General features: G+C 43.8%; 1 protein-coding gene across 1 annotated transcript in view; it reads right to left on the minus strand.

Annotated features, from left to right (window-relative positions):
- fbln2 (fibulin 2) overlaps positions 1–21,910 on the minus strand; it is a 121,111-nt gene that overhangs the window by 29,281 nt on the left and 69,920 nt on the right. Inside the window, exons 6-7 of the mRNA XM_082967767.1 lie at positions 12,795–12,981; positions 2,621–2,755 (exon numbers count right to left, since the gene is read on the minus strand). Coding sequence (XP_082823893.1) covers positions 2,621–2,755; positions 12,795–12,981 — 322 coding nt within the window. The remainder of the gene's footprint in view (positions 1–2,620; positions 2,756–12,794; positions 12,982–21,910) is intronic.

Genomic DNA, 21,910 nt, shown 5'->3' on the forward strand with positions numbered 1-21,910 from the left:
GAAGAAGGGAGGGGAGTTTGAGGACTCTAGGGTGATTTAAAAACTTTCAAATCAGAACCATTTAAAACCTCCCAGGCTAACTGATGACTCAGAAAATATCTGGGCTGTTCCTCTCAGCTGACAGTCCAGAAGAATGAGAGAAAGGATAAGAAAAGAGAAGAGAGAGAGAGATGAAGAGAGAGGGTGGAGAGAAAAAGAGAGGGAGGAGAGCACGAGACAGAGACGGAGGAGAGATGAGAGATAGAGAGAGGGAGGAGAAGAGACAGTGAGGAAGTGAGAGATAGGAAGAAAGAGAGGAGAGATGAGAGAGAGGGTGGAAAGAGACAGTGAGGAAGTGAGAGATAGAGAGAGGAGAGATGCGAGAGAGAGAGGGAGGAGAAGAGAGTGAGGGAGTGAGAGATAGAAAGAGAGGGAGAAGTGATGAGTTAGGGAAAGAGAGAGAGAGAGTAGAAGAGACAGTGAGGAAGTGAGAGATAGAAAGAGAGGGGGGAGAGATGAGAGCGCGAGAGAGAGAGGGAGGAAAGAGAGTTCAGCCTGCGGTATTAAAGCCTGCGGCATTAATCATCTCTACACACATCTGTTAGGGGGTAGAGAGAGAGAGAGAGAGAGAGAGAGAGAGAGAGAGAGAGAGAGAGAGGAGAAGAGACAGTGAGAGATAGAAAGAGAGGAGAGATGAGAGAGAGAGTTCAGCCTGCGGCGTTAATCATCTCTACACACATCTGTTAGGGGGTAGAGAGAGAGAGAGAGAGAGAGAGAGAGAGAGAGAGAGAGAGAGAGAGAGAGAGAGAGAGAGGAGAAGAGACAGTGAGAGATAGAAAGAGAGGAGAGATGAGAGAGAGAGTTCAGCCTGCGGCGTTAATCATCTCTACACACATCTGTTAGGGGGTAGAGAGAGAGAGAGAGAGAGAGAGAGAGAGAGAGAGAGAGAGAGAGAGAGAGAGAGAGAGAGAGAGAGAGAGAGAGAGAGAGAGAGGAGAGAGAAGAGACAGTGAGAGAGAGAGACAGTGAGAGATAGAAAGAGAGGAGAGATGAGAGAGAGAGTTCAGCCTGCGGCGTTAATCATCTCTACACATAGCCCAAAGACCACCCGTTGTTTTCATCTTCCCGCCCAAACACACTGTATGCAACCGGGAAAAACATTCATATCCCTCGTGGACCGGTTCGTACCTAAAACATTCTCCAATCAAGATGCATAAGCTCCGATATCCTCAACGTTATTTAATGGAAAGTGAAAAAACAGGGGGAAAAAAATTGTACTTTATGAAACCCCATGTTCCACTTTCATAAGGACAGGACACATGGTGGTGGAACATGGTGTTTCATAAAGTATAAATGTTCCCAGTTTTTTTTTCACTGCAGATGCCAGTGGAAACCATACAACAATCCCAATTAGGTGGGGCTTGTGAAGCGAAAGTCCCCTACTTTGACAAAAACTTACACAAAGAAGTTAAAGGTTATCAAATCAAATCAAATGTATTTATATAGCCCTTCTTACATCAGCTGATGTCACAAAGTTCTGTACAGAAACCCAGCCTAAAACCCCCAAACAGCAAGCAATGCAGGATGTAGAAGCACGGTATGTTATGACATCTTCCTCTACTTCTCTGCTATTCAAATCTGGAATAATAACAGAATCAAACGTTACAGCTGTTTAAACAAACTGCAACATTTTCTGTAACTCTTAATAAACAAATGAACTTTTCCCTACTTTCCCGAACAAGTTAGACAAAAAACTTAGTGGGTAAGACATCTTGTTCTACTTCTCCTCCATTCAAATCTACAAATCGGGAACAGAAATATATTGTGCAAATCTAACAATCCAGCTGTTTTAGTAGCAGCATCAACAACTTGTCATCTACAATTTCAAACTGCCATTTTGCCCCACTTTCCCAGCACTTTAGACACAGACGTACAGGGTATGACGTTGAGGGTCGTTTTTAGTGGTTAAATATGTGATCTAACCGCCCCACAATCCAAAGTATTAAGGTTCATACTGTAGTCTTGCAAAGAAATCACATCAATTATTTCACTAAATTTAACTTTGATTATATATATTTCTTATTTAACCTTTATTTAACTGCCGTAATTTCCGGACTATAAGCCGCAACTTTTTTCCCACGCTTTGAACCTCGCGGCTTATAAACAATGACGCGGCTAATATATGGATTTTGAAATGAAAGTGACGAGAGCGAAAATGAAAACGATCCAATATCGGATGAAGCAATTCTGAGGCTATTCAACTCCGACGCCGAAGGAGATGGTTTCAGTGCACAGGAGGAGGAAGATGGTGACCAATGACTTTCTTGGTAGGCTACTGTTTACTGCTAATGTTTTATTTTTGTTACAAGCGTGTTTCGTTAAGCTATTTATTTTTTGTTACAAGCCGTGTTTCGTTAAAGCCTGTGTAAAGTTCATTTGTTTCAATGTACCGGTAGGCACCTGCGGCTTATAGACATGTGCGGCTTATTTATGTTCAAAATAAAACATTTTTTTTTAATTCAGCTTATATTCAGGTGCGCACAAATTATTCCACTACTACACAAATACTTGTAAAATGTTAAAGCCCTCCAACTTTACTTCATAATGATGATGATGACGATGAAGATGTTGACAAACTCACCCTCACAGACTTCGTTCCTGAGCTGGTAGCCAGCAGGACAAGTGACGGTCCTCTCACACACAAACGATCCCACGGTGTTCACACAGCGCTCACTGGCCTGGCAACTGTGCGTGCTGGTCACACACTCATTCACATCTGTTAGGGGGTAGAGAGAGAGAGAGAGAGAGAGAGATAGGGTGAGGGACAGAGAGAGTATGGGAGAGAGAGAGAGAGGGTGAGGGACAGAGAGAGTATGGGAGAGAGAGAGAGAGAGAGAGGGTGAGGGACAGAGAGAGTATGGGAGAGAGAGAGGAGAGAGAGAAAGGAGAGAGCGAGAGAGAGAGAGAAAAGGAGAGACGAGAGAGAGGGAGAAAGAGGAGGAGAGAGAGAGAGAGAGAAAAGGAGAGAAGAGAGAGGAGAGAAGGAGAGAGCGAGAGAGAGAGGGAGAGAGAGAGAGAAAAGGAGAGAGGAGGAAAGGAAGAGGCGAGAGAGAGGAGAGAGAGAGAGAGAAAAGGAGAGAGCGAGAGAGAGAGTGTGTGTGTGATTCTCTGGGTTAGGAGGTGATGTGGTTAAACAGTCCTGACACTCACACTCTGTCACCATGGTAAAGCACTGTGAGCCAGCAGCAGTCAGCAGCAGAGGAAAACCCATAGTGACCCATTAGGTCTGGGAACAAGGCACAATGCTGCCATTCATCCACTGGAGTTGTGTGGGTGGTTAGCTAGCTGGATGGGTGGTTAGCTAGCTGGATGGGTGGTTAGCTAGCTGGATGTGTGGTTAACTAGCTGGGTGGGTGGTTAACTAGCTGGATGGGTGGTTAGCTAGCTGGATGTGTGGTTAACTAGCTGGGTGGGTGGTTAACTAGCTGGGTGGGTGGTTAGCTAGCTGGGTGGTTAGCTAGCTGGATGGGTGGTTAACTAGCTGGGTGGGTGGTTAACTAGCTGGGTGGGTGGTTAGCTAGCTGGGTGGTTAACTAGCTGGGTGGGTGGTTAACTAGCTGGGTGGTTAGCTAGCTGGATGGGTGGTTAGCTAGCTGGGTGGGTGGTTAACTAGCTGGGTGGGTGGTTAGCTAGCTGGATGGGTGGTTAGCTAGCTGGATGGGTGGGTGGTTAACTAGCTGGGTGGGTGGTTAGATAGCTGGGTGGGTGGGTGGTTAGCTAGCTGGGTGGGTGGGTGGTTAGCTAGCTGGGTGGGTGGGTGGTTAGCTAGCTGGGTGGGTGGGTGGTTAGCTAGCTGGGTAGGTGGGTGGTTAGCTGGGTGGGTGGTTAGCTAGCTGGGTGGTGGGTGGTTAGCTAGCTGGGTAGGTGGGTGGTTAGCTGGGTGGGTGGCTAGCTAGCTGGGTGGGTGGTTAGCTAGCTGGGTGGGTCGGTGGCTAGCTAGCTGGGGGGTGGGTGGTTAGCTAGCTGGGTGGGTTGGTGGTTAGCTAGCTGGGTGGGTGGTTAGCTAGCTGGGTGGGTGGGTGGTTAGATAGCTGGGTGGGTGGTTAGCTAGCTGGGTGGGTGGTTAACTAGCTGGGTGGGTGGGTGGTTAACTAGCTGGGTGGGTGGGTGGTTAGATAGCTGGGTGGGTGGTTAGCTAGCGGGTGGGTGGGTGGTTAGCTAGCTGGGTGGGTGGTTAGATAGCTGGGTGGGTGGTAGCTAGCTGGGTGGGTGGGTGGTTAGATAGCTGGGTGGGTGGTTAGCTAGCTGGGTGGGTGGGTGGTTAGCTAGCTGGGTTGGTGGTTAGCTAGCTGGGTGGGTGGTTGATGCAGTGTTCAGGGTTAGTCCCAAATGGCACCCTACCCCCTATATAGTGCACTACTTTAGACCAGGCCCCTATATAGTGCACTAGTGTTGACCAGGGCCAAATATAGTGCACTACAGGACCCATAGGGTGCTGGATGTGATTCCAGAACCCTGGACCAGTTAGAAACATTCAGTTGGATGTGGTTCCAGAACCCTGGACCAGTTAGAAACATTCAGTTGGATGTGGTTCCAGAACCCTGGACCAGTTACAGACATTCAGTTGGATGTGGTTCCAGAACCCTGGACCAGTTAGAGACATTCAGTTGGATGTGGTTCCAGAACCCTGGACCAGTTAGAGACATTCAGTTGGATGTGGTTCCAGAACCCTGGACCAGTTACAAACATTCAGTTGGATGTGGTTCCAGAACCCTGGACCAGTTAGAAACATTCAGTTGGATGTGGTTCCAGAACCCTGGACCAGTTAGAAACATTCAGTTGGATGTGGTTCCAGAACCCTGGACCAGTTACAGACATTCAGTTGGATGTGGTTCCAGAACCCTGGACCAGTTAGAGACATTCAGTTGGATGTGGTTCCAGAACCCTGGACCAGTTAGAGACATTCAGTTGGATGTGGTTCCAGAACCTGGACCAGTTACAAACATTCAGTTGGATGTGGTTCCAGAACCCTGGACCAGTTAGAAACATTCAGTTGGATGTGGTTCCAGAACCCTGGACCAGTTAGAAACATTCAGTTGGATGTGGTTCCAGAACCCTGGACCAGTTAGAGACATTCAGTTGGATGTGGTTACAGAACCCTGGACCAGTTAGAGACATTCAGTTGGATGTGGTTCCAGAACCCTGGACCAGTTAGAAACATTCAGTTGGATGTGGTTCCAGAACCCTGGACCAGTTAGAAACATTCAGTTGGATGTGGTTCCAGAACCCTGGACCAGTTACAGACATTCAGTTGGATGTGGTTCCAGAACCCTGGACCAGTTAGAGACATTCAGTTGGATGTGGTTCCAGAACCCTGGACCAGTTAGAGACATTCAGTTGGATGTGGTTCCAGAACCCTGGACCAGTTACAAACATTCAGTTGGATGTGGTTCCAGAACCCTGGACCAGTTAGAAACATTCAGTTGGATGTGGTTCCAGAACCCTGGACCAGTTAGAAACATTCAGTTGGATGTGGTTCCAGAACCCTGGACCAGTTAGAGACATTCAGTTGGATGTGGTTCCAGAACCCTGGACCAGTTAGAGACATTCAGTTGGATGTGGTTCCAGAACCCTGGACCAGTTACAAACATTCAGTTGGATGTGGTTCCAGAACCCTGGACCAGTTAGAGACATTCAGTTGGATGTGGTTCCAGAACCCTGGACCAGTTAGAAACATTCAGTTGGATGTGGTTCCAGAACCCTGGACCAGTTAGAGACATTCATTTGACTGGTGAAAGTCAACATAAAGAGGGTTTAGGAGAGGAGGGTCATTATTTCCCTCCCTTTGTCTGGATAATGAATCCAGTGTTCAGGCTGAATGCCCTGTGAGTCAAATGGAGAATAATTGCAAATGACAGATCCTCGCCAATAAAAATATTTTCTCTCTTGTTGTAAAGGTTTGCTCTGTCCTGGGTAAATGAAAAGTATGGTATTAAAATCCCTTTCAGACAGATAACACAACACCGGATAGAGACTGTGCCAGGGTGTGTGTGTGTGTGTGGTGTGTGTGTGTGTGTGTGTGTGTGTGTGTGTCTGTGTCTGTGTGCGTGCGCGTGCGTGCGTGTGTGTGTGTGTGTGTGCGTCTGTGTGTGCTGTGCTGTGTGTGTCTGTGTCTGTCAACATAAACAGTCCCTAGCTGGTGATAGGAAAGAATTCCTGCTGGGCTGTGGAGGTTCCAGGACAGCAGACTAGAGGACATTGTTCTACAGACTCTGCCTTCATCCTCATTATCATAATCATGATAGTCACAGGACTGTTGGGGAGCCTAGGGTGGTCTGAACGTGTACAGTAAGGGGAAAAAAGTATTTGATCCCCTGCTGATTTTGTACGTTTGCCCACTGACAAAGAAATTATCAATCTATAATTTTAATAGTAGGTTTATTTGAACAGTGAGAGACAGAATAACAACAAAAATATCCAGAAAAACACATGTCAAAAATGTTATAAATTGATTTGCATTTTAATGAGGGAAATAAGTATTTGACCCCCTCTCAATCAGAAATATTTCTGGCTCCCAGGTGTCTTTTATACAGGTAACGAGCTGAGATTAGGAGCACACTCTTAAAGGGAGTGCTCCTAACCGCAGCTTGTTACCTGTAAAAAAGACACCTGTCCACAGAAGCAATCAATCAATCAGATTCCAAACTCTCCACCATGGCCAAGACCAAAGAGCTCTCCAAGGATGTCAGGGACAAGATTGTAGACCTACACAAGGCTGCAATGGGCTACAAGACCATCGCCAAGCAGCTTGGTGAGAAGGTGACAACAGTTGGTGCCATTATTCGCAAATGGAAGAAACACAAAAGAACTGTCAATCTCCCTCGGCCTGGTGCTCCATGCAAGATCTCACCTTGTGGAGTTGCAATGATCATGAGAACAGTGAGGAATCAGCCCAGAACTACACGGGAGGATCTTGTCAATGATCTCAAGGCAGCTGGGACCATAGTCACCAAGAAAACAATTGGTAACACACTACGCCGTGAAGGACTGAAATCCTGCAGCGCCCGCAAGGTCCCCCTGCTCAAGAAAGCACATATACATGCCCGTCTGAAGTTTGCCAATGAACATCTGAATGATTCAGAGGACAACTGGATGAAAGTGTTGTGGTCAGATGAGATCAAAATGGAGTTCTTTGGCATCAACTCAACTCGCCGTGTTTGGAGGAGGAGGAATGCTGCCTATGACCCCAAGAACACCATCCCCACCATCAAACATGGAGGTGGAAACATTATGCTTTGGGGGTGTTTTTCTGCTAAGGGGACAGGACAACTTCACCGCATTAAACGGACGATGGACGGGACGATGGACGGGAACCTCCTTCCCTCAGCCAGGGCATTGAAAATGGGTCGTGGATGGGTATTCCAGCATGACAATGACCCAAAACACACGGCCAAGGCAACAAAGGAGTGGCTCAAGAAGAAGCACATTAAGGTCCTGGAGTGGCCTAGCCAGTCTCCAGACCTTAATCCCATAGAAAATCTGTGGAGGGAGCTGAAGGTTCGAGTTGCCAAACGTCCGCCTCGAAACCTTAATGACTTGGAGAAGATCTGCAAAGAGGAGTGGGACAAAATCCCTCCTGAGATGTGTGCAAACCTGGTGGCCAACTACAAGAAACGTCTGACCTCTGTGATTGCCAACAAGGGTTTTGCCACCAAGTACTAAGTCATGTTTTGCAGAGGGGTCAAATACTTATTTCCCTCATTAAAATGCAAATCATTTTATAACATTTTTGACATGCGTTTTTCTGGATTTTTTTGTTGTTGTTATTCTGTCTCTCACTGCTCAAATAAACCTACCATTAAAATTATAGACTGATCATTTCTTTGTCAGTGGGCAAACATACAAAATCAGCAGGGGATCAAATACTTTTTTCCCTCACTGTATGTGTGTGTGTGTAACTTCCAGGTTTGAAGATCACCCCTAAATATGGTGCATTCCACCGAGGCCCTAACTACAAAATGACCATCAGAACAGGACACTGGAACAGAATGATGCATCAGGAGCTGCTACTGGAGAACAAAAAGGGGAACCCAAGGAGACTCTTCTGTTGTCCTCTGATCCTTATCTTCTGTTGTCCTCTTCTGATCATGTCCTCTGTTCTCTGATGAGGTCCTCTGATCTCTACAGATCCTTATCTTCTGTTAACCTCCAACACACACACTGTCTGAGTCCTGTCTGAATCCTCTCTGTCCTGCCTTTCACATAGCTTTAACTCTCTGAGTCCTGTCTGAATCCTCTCTGTCCTCCCTTCACATAGCTTTAACTGTTTGAGTCCTGTCTGAATCCTCTCTGTCCTGCCTTCACATAGCTTTAACTGTCTGAGTCCTGTCTGAATCCTCTCTGTCCTCCCTTCACATAGCTTTAACTGTCTGAGTCCTGTCTGAATCCTCTCTGTCCTCCCTTCACATAGCTTTAACTGTCTGAGTCCTGTCTGAATCTTCTCTGTCCTCCCGTCACATAGCTTTAACTGTCTGAGTCCTGTCTGAATCCTCTCTGTCCTCCCTTCACATAGCTTTAACTGTCTGAGTCCTGTCTGAATTCTCTCTGTCCTCCCTTCACATAGCTTTAACTGTCTGAGTCCTGTCTGAATCCTCTCTGTCCTCCCTTCACATAGCTTTAACTGTCTGAGTCCTGTCTGAATCTCTCTCTGTCCTCCCGTCACATAGCTTTAACTGTCTGAGTCCTGTCTGAATCCTCTCTGTCCTCCCTTCACATAGCTTTAACTGTCTGAGTCCTGTCTGAATCCTCTCTGTCCTCCCTTCACATAGCTTTAACTGTCTGAGTCCTGTCTGAATCCTCTCTGTCCTCCCTTCACATAGCTTTAACTGTCTGAATCCTCTCTGTTCTCCTTTCACATAGCTTTAACTGTCTGAGTCCTGTCTGAATCCTCTCTGTCCTCCCTTCACATAGCTTTAACTGTCTGAGTCCTGTCTGAATTCTCTCTGTCCTCCCTTCACATAGCGTTAACTGTCTGAGTCCTGTCTGAATCCTCTCTGTCCTCCCTTCACATAGCTTTAACTGTCTGAGCCCTGTCTGAATCCTATCTGTCCTCCCTTCACATAGCGTTAACTGTCTTAGTCCTGTCTGAATCCTCTCTGTCCTCCCTTCACATAGCTTAAACTGTCTGCATGTATTTTTATCTTCAGGCAGTCCTCACCTGTATCTCTTCCAGGTCCTTCTGAAGAGTGTGAGCCACGGGCAGTTAGAGTGAACTATAGAAGGAAGTGAAGGAGCTGGTGTTTTGCGGGTACCATTTAATGAAGCTGCCAGTTGAGGACTTGTGAGGCGTCTGTTTCTCAAACTAGACACTCTAATGTACTTGTCCTCTTGCTCAGTTGTGCACCGGGGCCTCCCACTCCTCTTTCTATTCTGGTTAGAGCCAGTTTGTGCTGTTCTGTGAAGGGAGTAGTATACAGCGTTGTACGAGATCTTCAGTTTCTTGGCAATTTCTCGCAAGGAATAGCCATCATTTCTCAGAAAAAGAATAGACTGACAAGTTTCAGAAGAAAGTCTTTGTTTCTGGCCATTTTGAGCCTGTAATCGAACCCACAAACTCAGATGCTCCAGATACTCAACTAAGACTAAAGAAGGCCAGTTTTATTGCTTCTTTAATCAGGACAACAGTTTTCAGCTGTGCTAACATAATTGCAAAAGGGTTTTCTAATGATCAATTAGCCTTTTAAAATAATAAACTTGGATTAGCTAACACAACGTGCCATTGGAACACAGGAGTGATGGTTGCTGATAATGGGCCTCTGTATCGCCTATGTAGATATTCCATAAAACATCTGCCATTTCCAGCTACAATATTCATTTACAACATTAACAATGTCTACACTGTATTTCTGATCAATTTTATGTTATTTTAATGGACAAAAATGTGCTTTTCTTTAAAAAAACAAGGAACATTCTAAGTGACCCCAAACTTTTGAACGGTAGTGTATATATATATATATATACATATATGGGGGATGGAAGTGATGCAGACCATTACATTGATGGACGCAACAATCTATTTCCAATATTAAAGCTGATCCCCCCCCCCCCCCTAAAAAGCCAGTGTGTCTATGTGAATAACTGAACACTATACACCTCAGCTACTACAGCGAGTGACATGACTGAACAACTTAACAACACTTAATAAAGAGCTGCAGTTAGTTTCAGAATGGGCGGCAAGAAATAAGTTAGTCCTAAATATTTCCAAAACTAAAAGCATTGTATTTGGGACAAATCATTCACTAAACCGCCAACCTCAACTAAATCTTGTAATGAATAATGTGGAAATTGAGCAAGTTGAGGTGACTAAACCGTTTGGAGTAACTCTGGATTGTAAACTGTCAGGGTCAAAATATATTGATAGAACAATAGCTAAGATGGGGAGAAGTCTGTCCATAATAAAGCGCTGCTCTACCTTAACAACACTATTAACAAGGCAGGTCCTACAGGACCTAGTTTTGTCGCACCTGGACTACTGTTCAGTCGTGTGGTCAGGTGCCACAAAGAGGGACTTGGGAAAATTACAACTGCACAAGTCCAGAACAGACTATGGGAGGAGCACAGTACTACATAGAGCCACGACTACATGGAACTCTATTCCACATCAGGTAACTGATGAAAGCAGTAGAATCAGATTTAAAAAAGCAGGTAAAAATACACCTTATGGAACAGCAGGGACTGTGGCACACACACACACACACACACACACACACACACACACACACAGGTATAGACTTATGCACACACACGAAGAGACACACAGGCACTCTACACACACGTACAATGTAATATTGTTGTATGGTGGTATTATACATTTTGTGTTGTAGATATGTAGTGGTGTAATAATGTTATATGTTTTATCTTTTGTTTTACATGTAATATAATGTAATTGCATTAATGTGTTTGGACCCCAGGAAGAGTAGCAGCTGCCTTGGCAGGAACTAATGGGGATCCATAATAAACCCCAGGAAGAGTAGCTGCTGCCATGACAGGAACTAATGGGGATCCATAATAAACCCCAGGAAGAGTAGCTGCTGCCTTGGCAGGAACTAATGGGGATCCATAATAAACCCCAGGAAGAGTAGCTGCTGCCTTGGCAGGAACTAATGGGGATCCATAATAAACCCCAGGAAGAGTAGCTGCTGCCTTGGCAGGAACTAATGGGGATCCATAATAAACCCCAGGAAGAGTAGCTGCTGCCTTGGCAGGAACTAATGGGGATCCATAATAAACCCCAGGAAGAGTAGCTGCTGCCTTGACAGGAACTAATGGGGATCCATAATAAACCCCAGGAAGAGTAGCTGCTGCCTTGGCAGGAACTAATGGGGGATCCATAATAAACCCCAGGAAGAGTAGCTGCTGCCTTGGCAGGAACTAATGGGGATCCATAATAAACCCCAGGAAGAGTAGCTGCTGCCTTGGCAGGAACTAATGGGGATCCATAATAAACCCCAGGAAGAGTAGCTGCTGCCTTGACAGGAACTAATGGGGATCCATAATAAACCCCAGGAAGAGTAGCTGCTGCCTTGACAGGAACTAATGGGGATCCATAATAAACCCCAGGAAGAGTAGCTGCTGCCTTGACAGGAACTAATGAGGATCCATAATAAACCCCAGGAAGAGTAGCTGCTGCCTTGACAGGAACTAATGGGGATCCATAATAAACCCCAGGAAGAGTAGCTGCTGCCTTGACAGGAACTAATGGGGATCCATAATAAACCCCAGGAAGAGTAGCTGCTGCCTTGACAGGAACTAATGGGGATCCATAATAAACCCAAGGAAGAGTAGCTGCTGCCTTGACAGGAACTAATGGGGATCCATAATAAACCCCAGGAAGAGTAGCTGCTGCCTTGACAGGAACTAATGGGGATCCATAATAAATACAAATATAAAATGTTGAAATCCCTGTTTCCTTCCTCTCCGGCAACTGAGTTAGGAAGGACGCCTGTATTTTTGTAGTGACTGGGTGTATTGATACAGCATCTAAAGTGTAATTAATAACTTCACCATGCTCAAAGGAATATTCAATGTCTGCTTTTTTTTACCCATCTACCAATATTTGCCCTTCTTTGCGAGGCATTGGAAAACCTCCCTGGTCTTTGTGGTTGAATCTGTGTTTGAAATTCACTGCTTGACTGAGGGACCTTACAGATAATTGTATGTGTGGGGTACAGAGATGAGGTAGTCATTCATAAATCATGTTAAACTCTATTATTACACAGAGGGAGTCCATGCAACTTATTGTGTGACTTGTTAAAAAGCACATTTTTACTCCTGAGCTTATTTAGGCTTGACATAACAAAGGGGTTAGAATACTTATTGACTCAAGACATTTCAGCTTTTCATTTGTAATTAATTTGTTCAAATTTCCAAAAAACGAAATTCCACTTAAACATTATGGGTTATTGTGTGTAGGAAAGAAAAACATCTCAATTTAATCCCTTTTAAATTCAGGCTAAATTGAATACTTTCTGAAGGCACTGTACATCCCAGATTTTAAATGAACATATGGACTGTCTATCATGAATCCATGAGTGGGGAGAAGCACCGTACAGTAGATCTGGTGTGTGTACATGGTGATTTACCTTTCTCAGACAGGGCAGTAGGTCTGGTACATGGTGATTTACCTTTCTCAGACAGGGCAGTAGGTCTGGTACATGGTGATTTACCTTTCTCAGACAGGGCAGTAGGTCTGGTGTGTGTACATGGTGATTTACCTTTCTCAGACAGGGCAGTAGGTCTGGTACATGGTGATTTACCTTTCTCAGACAGGGCAGTAGGCATCTCCTTCTTCCTCTGTGTTTTGTTAGGGTTAGGGCTGAGCCCCTCCTCTTCACAGCAGGTGAGCAGGACATGACCACAGGGGTCCCCCAGGTACTGGTGGGCATCACACCCTCTACCTTCAGCATGTAGAGCCAGACCCAGCACACAACAACTGCAGCACACCTGGAGAGGAGAGGACAGACAGACGGAGACACACACACACACACACACACACACACACACACACACACACACACACACAGTCAATTACATCTGTCACAGTAGTCCACTTCACTTCCCTCTCATCCTCCCCTCAGCCTCCCCTCTCCTCCCTCTCCCTCCTCCCCTCCCCTTCATCCCCCTCCTCCCCTTTCATTCCTCTCCTCTCCACCCCTCCCCTTCCTCCCCTCAGCCTCCCTCTTCCTCCCCCTACCTCCTCCCCCTCTCCTCCCTTTTCATTCCTCTCCTCTCCACCCCTCCCCTTCCTCCCCTCACCCACCTCCCCTCCTCTCTCTCCTTCCTCCCCTCTCATTCCTCTACTTCCCTCCCCTCTCCCTCCTCCCTTCTCATTCCTCTCCTCCACTCTCCTCTCCCCTCCCCTTCCCTTCCCTTCCTCCCCTCAGCCTCCCCTCTCCTCCCTCCCCTCCACCTCCCTCCTCTCCTCTCCTCTCATTCCTCTCCTTCCCTCTCCTCTTCTCTCCTCCCCTACCATCCCTCATCTCTCCTCTCCTCCCCTCTCATTCCTCTCCTTCTCCTCTCCTCCTCTCCCATGCCTCATCTCTCCTCTCCTTCCCTTCTCCTTCCCTCTCTCCTTCCCTTCTCCTCTCCTCCCCTCTCATTCCTCTCCTTCTCCTCTCCTCCTCTCCCATGCCTCACCTCTCTCCTCTCCTCCCTTCTCCTTCCCTTCTCCTTCCCTCTCCTCCCCTTCTCCTTCTCCTTCCCTCCTCTCCTCTCCTCTCCTCTCCTCTCCTTCCCTCCCATCCCTCATCTCCTCCCTTTCCTAACCTCTTATCCCCCTCTCCTCCACACTCATCTCTCACACTCATCTCATCTCTCTCCCTGCCCCTGCCACTGTGTTGCTCCCCTCAGCCTTAGTAAACATGAGACAGAGCTGATAATAAAAGACTAAACATGTCTGTTTAGGTCTCTGTTTACAGAGAAGTATCAGCCAAGATATAAACCTGTCTGTTGGGAAAGAAATCAGACCCCTTGACTTTTTCCAGATTTTGTTACGTTACAGCGTTATTTTAAAATGGATTAAATCGTTTTTTTCCCCTCATCAATCCATACACAATACCACATAATGACAAAGCAAAAACAGGTTTGTAGAAATCTTAGTACATTTATTACAAATAAAAAAAATTGAGATATGACATTTACATAAGTATTCAGACCCTTTACTCAGTACTTTGTTGAAGCACCTTTGGCAGCGATTACAGCCTAGAGTCTTCTTGGGTATGACGCTACAAGCTTTGCACACCTGTATTTGGGGAGTTTCTCCCATTCTTCTCTGCAGATCCCTCAAGCTCTGTCAGGTTGGATGGGGAGCGTTGCTGAACAGCTATTTCCAAGTCTCTCCAGAGATGTTCAATCGGATTCAAGTCCGGGCTCTGGCTGGGCCACTCAAGGACATTCAGAGACTTGTTCCACACCTGCGTTGTCTTGGCTGTGTGCTTAGGGTCGTTGTCCTGTTGGAAGTTGAACCTTCACCCCAGTCTGAGGTCCTGAGCGCTCTGGAGCAGGTTTTCATCAAGGATCTCTCTGTACTTTGCTCCGTTCATCGTTCCCTCAAACCTGACTAGTCTTCCAGGTCCAAACTTCTTCCATTTAATGGAGGCCACTGTGTTCTTCATGACCTTCAGTGCTGCAGAAATGTTTTGGTACCCTTCCCCAGATCTATGCCTCGACACAATCCTGTCTCGGAGCTCCATGGACAATTCCTTCAACCTCATGGCTTGGTTTTTGTTCTGACATGCACTGTCAACTGTAGGACCTTATATTGACAGGTGTGTGCCTTTACAAATCATGTCCAATCAATTGAATTTACCACAGGTGGACTCCAAACAAGTTGTAGAAACATCTCAAGGATGATCAATGGAAACAGGATGCATCTGAGCTCAATTTTGAGTCTCATAGCAAAGGGTCTGAATACTAATGTAAATAAGGTACCTGTTGCTGTTTTTTTGTCATTATGAGGAATTGTGTGTAGATTGATGAGGGAAAAAATTATTGCATACATTTTAGATTAAGGCTGTAACGTCAGAAATAGGAGACCTGTTCTAAAGATGGACAACCTTTTTATCAGTTCGTCAAGGTGGATTTTTCTTTTGTCTAACTTTCTTTCTTGAGATGATGGAAACGGTGTCTATTGATGAAATGATGATTGCCTTGAAGGTATGCTCCACTCTACATTTAATTTCCAAAATTACAAATCATTTTGATTGAATAATAATGTCAAGACATTATCCATAGTGAATATCAAAAAGAATAACATCTTCCTCAATAATTAGGAGATTTTTTCTGAGTGAATATAATTTCACTAGAATTGTCATATTTAATATTTTATTTCTATATACAGTTCCAGTCAAAAGTTTGGACATTCCAGTGTTTTTCTTTATTTTTACTATTTTCTACATTAAAATGCATTCCAGGTTACTACCTCAAGAAGCTGGTTGAGAGAATGCCAAGAGCGTGCAAAGCTGTCATCAAGACAACATTTTTTTAGGTTTCTATATGATTCCATGTGTGTTATTTCATAGTTTTGATGTCTTCACAATTATTCTACAATGTAGAAAATAGTAAAAATAAACAAAAACCCTTGAATGAGTAGGTGTGTCCAAACTTTTGATTGGTACTGTATATATATTGATGTAGGGATGTATGTTGTTGATCATTTTGTATGAAAAATTTAAATAATGTTTCTTTGCAGGACAAGGATTGTCCTAGCTTCATCCGGCAACTAGTCATTTAAATTTACTTTTATTTCGACTTTTTATTTGTATAAATTGAAGGTCATTTGCTTGATTTCTACACAATTATCACCTTATTGCTGTATTCACTAGGGGACTGAACATCATACAAACACGTCATAGGGGGCGGCAGGTAGCCTAGTGGTTAGAGCGTTGCTGGATCGAATCCCTGAGCTGACAAGGTAAAAATCTGTCGTTCTGCCCCCTGAACAAGGCAGTTAACCCACTGTTCCTAGGCTGTCATTGGGTTAGGGTCTTAACTGACTTGCCTAGTTAAATAAAGGTCAAATAAAAAATACAATAATTAGCTGCTATGCACTAGCTCAGGACCAGGATTGAAACTCAAACAGCAGTTACCTGGTCAAAGCCATCTACTACATCCATCTTTACCTCTGCACTGTCACGCTGTTCCCTGCAGCTGCATTGATGCACTCTCCATAAAGCCAGCCAGCCATACAAACAGCCTTCCTTCTAAATCACAGGTGTCCACATGGTCCTTAAATCAGCCTTCTAATACCGGTAAAGTGCATTTGATTTTTAATCAGGATTGGAATGTTGAAGTCGGAAGTTTACATACACCTTAGCCAAATACATTTAAACTCAGTTTTTCACAATTCCTGACATTTAATCCTAGTAAAAATTCACTGTCTTAGGTCAGTTAGGATCACAACTTAATTTGAAGAATGTGAAAGGGCTTTGTGATGGCCACTCCAATACCTTGACTTTGTTGTCCTTAAGCCATTTTGCCACAACTTTAGAAGTATGCTTGGGGTCATTGTCCATTTGGAAGACCCATTTGCAACCAAGCTTTAACTTCCTGACTGATGTCATGAGATGTTGCTTCAATATATCCACATTATTTCCCTTCGTCATGATGCCATCTATTTTGTGAAGTGCTCCAGTACCTCCTGCTGCAAAGCAGCCCCACAACATGATGCTGCCACCCCCGTGCTTCACGGTTGGGATGGTGTTCTTCGGCTTGCAAGCCTCCCCATTTTCCTCCAAACATAACGACGGTCATTATGGCCAAACAATTCTATTTTTGTTTCATCAGACCAGAGGACATTTCTCCAAAAAGTACGATCTTTGTTCCCATGTGCAGTTGCAAACCGTAGTCTGGCATTTTTATGGCGGTTTTGGAGCAGTGGCTTCTTCCTTGCTGAGCGGCCTTTCAGTTTATGTCAATATAGGACTCGCTTTACTGTGGATTTAGATACTTTTGTACCTGTTTTCTCCAGCATCTTCACAAGGTCCTTTGCTGTTGTTCTGGGATTGATTTGCACTTTTCGCACCAAAGTACGTTCATCTCTAGGAGACAGAACTCGTCTCCTTCCTGAGCAGTATGACGGCTGCGTGGTCCCATGGTGTTTATACTCGCATATTATTGTTTGTACAGATGAACGTGGTACCTTCAGGCATTTGGAAATTGCTCACAAGGATGAACCAGCTTGTGGAGGTCTAAAATTTTGTTTCTGAGGTCTTGGCTGATTTCTTTTGATTTTCCCATGATGTCAAGCAAAGAGCCACTGAGTTTGAAGATAGGCCTTGAAATACATCCACAGGTACACCTCCAATTGACTCAAATGATGTCAATTAGCCTATCAGAAGCTTCTAAAGCCATGGCATCATTCTAAGCTGTTTAAAGGCACAGTCAACTTAGTGTATGTAAACTTCTGACCCACTGGAATTGTAATACAGTGAATAATAAGTGAAATAATCTGTCTGTAAACAATATTTGCACAAAGTAGATGTCCTAACCGACTTGCCAAAACTATAGCTTGTGGAGTGGTTGAAAAACAAGTTTTAATGACTTTAACCTAAGTGTATGTAAACTTCCCACTTCAACTGTAGCTAGCAAAGCTTGGTCATACTTGCAACTGGCTGTACAATCTAGCTGATATTTTTCTGTGAAATCAATTATAGGATTTAGATAGCAAGAACCAGTGTCTAGAATGTGTTTCAGAAGACACTTCCACAACGCCTTGCTACGAAAGTACCTTGCAACTTAGGATGTGTTCATAAATTCACTCTGGAGTGCCAGTGTGCTCAGAGTGCACTCTGGGCGTTAATAAATTCAGAGCGTTGTTAGATTGTCCATTCATAAATTCAGAGCGTTTTGCTTTCGGAGCGTTCAGAGCATTCTTACCTCACAACAGTAGTCAATCACCCAAGCTAACTGGCTGAAGTCTAGCTAGCCACTTCCAGACACAAATGAGAAAACACCTCACTGACCGTTTTACTCTCCCTAGCAGAGCTGGTTAGGCTGTTTTCATGTTATCCAGAGTGTCAGTGACTGTGCTGCTGGCAACAATTTAATTACGTTTTTTTTTTGCCGACACGATCATATTGAAAAGGTATTGCGCATTCGTAAATGAATCAGTTATTCTGCGTTCTGGGACACAGACGAGTGCTCTGAAATCGGAGTAGATAGCCAGAGGGGATGTACAAACAAACACTTAGTTTCAACGTTTCATCACATCATGTAAATACAAGAACATGCTCCATTGACCAGATTGCCTCATTCAACAAATCTGATTTAACAAAGTGGATATTCGTCTCATCCGTCATGATTTATGTATTGTAACATGCCAACAATGTGGTTACTTAAGTCCGTTTTGGCAGTTTTCACTGCATAACATGTAGACGTTGTCCCTTTTCAGGTTTAGAAGAAGTTCGTATAAGTTGGTTAGCATAGCTAGCATACATAAATCAGTTGTGGTAGTCAAAGTCCTTTTTTTTTTTTTTACTGTAATGCAGTTGATTGGTAATGGTGACATAAACATGTGTTTGGGTTGTCATCCATTCAAGCGTTATACTCAGATGTTTACCTCAACATAGCGTGAAAATACACATTTAAACAATAGCCTAAATCACATTTTGCTGTAGGTCAATGAGGAGACTCGGGATCTTGACCCCATGCGTTTCCATGACACCTCCATTGTTCTGGTCGAGTTCCATTGACCTCTTTGCCGCGGTCTTCAGTCAGCTCAGTTGGCCTACAACCTCTATCACTGGCTTGTCTAATATCTGCTGTTACATCTTTCCCTGTGGCTCAGTTGGTTAGAGCATGGTGTTTGCAACGCCAGGGTTGTGGGTTCGATTCCCACAGGGGGGCCAGCACAGGAAAAAAAAATGTATGAAATGTATGCATTCACTACTGTAAGTCGCTCTGGATAAGAGCGTCTGCTAAATGACTAAAATGTAATGTAAAACAAAAAAACTAACATCACTACATATTTTATATATTGTAGGCTACATGTGGACATCGCCCAGCTTGAGTGTAGATACATCAACATGAAATCAAATGGATGTGTGTTCGTATTTTTTAATATGACAATATGCAAATATTACACGTGTTTTTCACCTTCTGTTGTCATTCACCGCCGATACAGATACAATCAACATTTTGTCTGGTGGTGCTGGGGCTACCTCGCTAAACATGTCCGTTATCATTCCTTCCTGTATGGTGTTCCCCTCCCCCGTTGACCGATTCAATAATAACAAAAAGACAATACAAGCAATAGATTTATATATCATTTTAGTCTTTCAGACATCAGTATCCAACCTGTCTTTGAATCAGAGGACAATGTATGATAACAAGAAAAATGATGTGTCTTGGATAATTGTATTGCCGAGTGCCAGGTCTCTCTCCATTATACATCTGCGTTGTTTGCCGTTTGTGGTTTTTGGCTGGGTTTCTGTATAAGCACATTGTGACATCTGCAGATGTAAAAAGGGCTTTATAAATACATTTGATTTGATATCAGCATCAAGCCCATCTGTCAGTCTGGACTTCCTCACATCAAGTCTCCATGTCCTGGCTCCATAAATGTTTATCTGAACACACAGTCCCTGTTCTATTAACCAATGGCAGTTAGGACAGGTCATATCTGACACACACAGACCCTGTTCTATCACCAATGGCAGTTAGGACAGGTCATATCTGACACACAGTCCCTGTTCTATTACCAATGGCAGTTAGGACAGGTCATATCTGACACACACAGTCCCTGTTCTATTACCAATGGCAGTTAGGACAGGTCATATCTGACACACAGTCCCTGTTCTATTACCAATGGCAGTTAGGACAGGTCATATCTGACACGCAGTCCCTGTTCTATTACCAATGGCAGTTAGGACAGGTCATATCTGACACACACAGTCCCTGTTCTATTACCAATGGCAGTTAGGACAGGTCATATCTGACACGCAAACAGGTACTATGTTGAAATTTGAACAGGTTAATTTGAACACCTAATTCTGTTTTTCCCCATTGGAGAACAGACAAGAGGTGAGGTCTTTGGCATAGCAGCGTAGATCAACTCCTGGCCCCTCATTCAAAGGTACTGGTCGGTCACACACACACACACACACACACACACACACACACACACACACACACCACACACACACACACACACACACACACACACACACACACACACACACACACACACACACACACACACACACACACACACAGAATACTTTATTGAGTTTACCTCCCAGATTGGAAAAATGTATTGTGTAGAAAGACTTTACAATTGAAATGACTGGAAATATACAACTTCTGTTATTTGGGATATTGTGTAGGCCTAGGCAAAGATAATCAGGACTATTTTCTAAGTAAGAAAACGTGAAACCTTTTTTAACATTTAACCTGTGTTCTCTTGAGATTAAAGTCTTATTTACAGTTTTACCGCAAGATATGAATTGCAACAGTGATTTATGTTATTCAAAATATGTATTTTATTAAAACAGAAAAATGAAGTAAATAGCCCACCTTATCGTGAAAAATAAATAGATAAAAATCAGTATTAAGTATTATATCTTTCAGATTTTACATAAATAAAAAAAAACAATGATCATTAGAATCTGTTTTGTTTTTTGCCAGATTCCATTTTTTCCCAAAATACGTTTGATTTTTCCAGGTTTCTGTTTTTTCCCAGGTTTTCAATCTCAAAATCACACATTTACAATATATTAAACAACAAAATTGGATGTTCTAAGTTCACAACAAAACCACATCAGGAAAACACTTTTGAGGTCGAGGAAAATCAGAGAAATGTCGATTTTTGGGCATAAATAGCAAGAGGCTGTTGTTTAGCAGTGTTTGTATTGGACTCATATGACGGTAGAGTAAAACAATACACACTGGGTTGATTAAAATAATCATGATGTCTGCCAGGTAAGCAGAGGTTACTATGTAGTTAACATTTCATTGAGAAGTTTTCCGTGACCAGATATTTTATTTATAAGGCTCCGTATCCGTGAGTGAGCAAATTCTCACAGTATCTCATGGGAATTTGAGACTCCAGTAATTTTTCTCATTCCGTAACTGAATTAGATACACAAATTATCAAACGATGATATTCGCAATGACACTAAGCAAACCTGCCAAACCATTAATAGCCAATACATTTTTTTATGAGTTTAGTACCATTTGCTTGATTATTGCGGACTATTTTACTATTTTATGAGTTTAGTATCGACATCTATTAGCTAGCCATTGTTAGCTACAGTGGTTTGTCCACAGCTTGCATCGTGCTGCAGAATTCTATGACACGTTATTTAAGTGCCAACCACTGGTACCATTAATGCTAGTTAGTGGTAGTTTGACCACCAGAGGGCATCTTTGAGAAGCATTTGATAGCCTTCAGTAGTGGCTGTACTAGATAATTGAAAACCTTTTTTTGTAAGAACATAGTATATGGGACTGATTTTAAGAAATGTTGCTTAATTAATTTGATTAATATTATGGTGTTTCTATTCCAAGAAAAATGAAAAACCCTCTGGGTTTCCGTTAGGGTGGAACGGAAAATATGGCGCTGTACAACGTGACAGTCAGGAGTAGGCTACAGTACTGGGCTATTTATCGAAGGAGTCCCGATGTCGTGCGGGGACGCGGGAGACCGGGGTTCAATTTCCTGACAGGGAGGAAGGAGTAGGCCGTCCTTGTAAATAAGAATTTGTTCTTAACTGACTTGCCTAGTTAAATAAAGGTTACACTAAGAGAATAACATTTCTATACCATAATTGTAGTCTAACCAATACCCAAACGGAGATTAATTGAAAATTAAAAATCAAATTGATTTATCAAGACCAGTCCCCATGCTTGTCTCAGAGCAGCATGAAATGGTGCT

This window comes from Salmo salar, chromosome 22 (assembly GCF_965601325.2).
Source record: "Salmo salar chromosome 22, fSalSal1, whole genome shotgun sequence".
In the NCBI taxonomy this organism is placed as follows: Eukaryota; Metazoa; Chordata; class Actinopteri; order Salmoniformes; family Salmonidae; genus Salmo; species Salmo salar.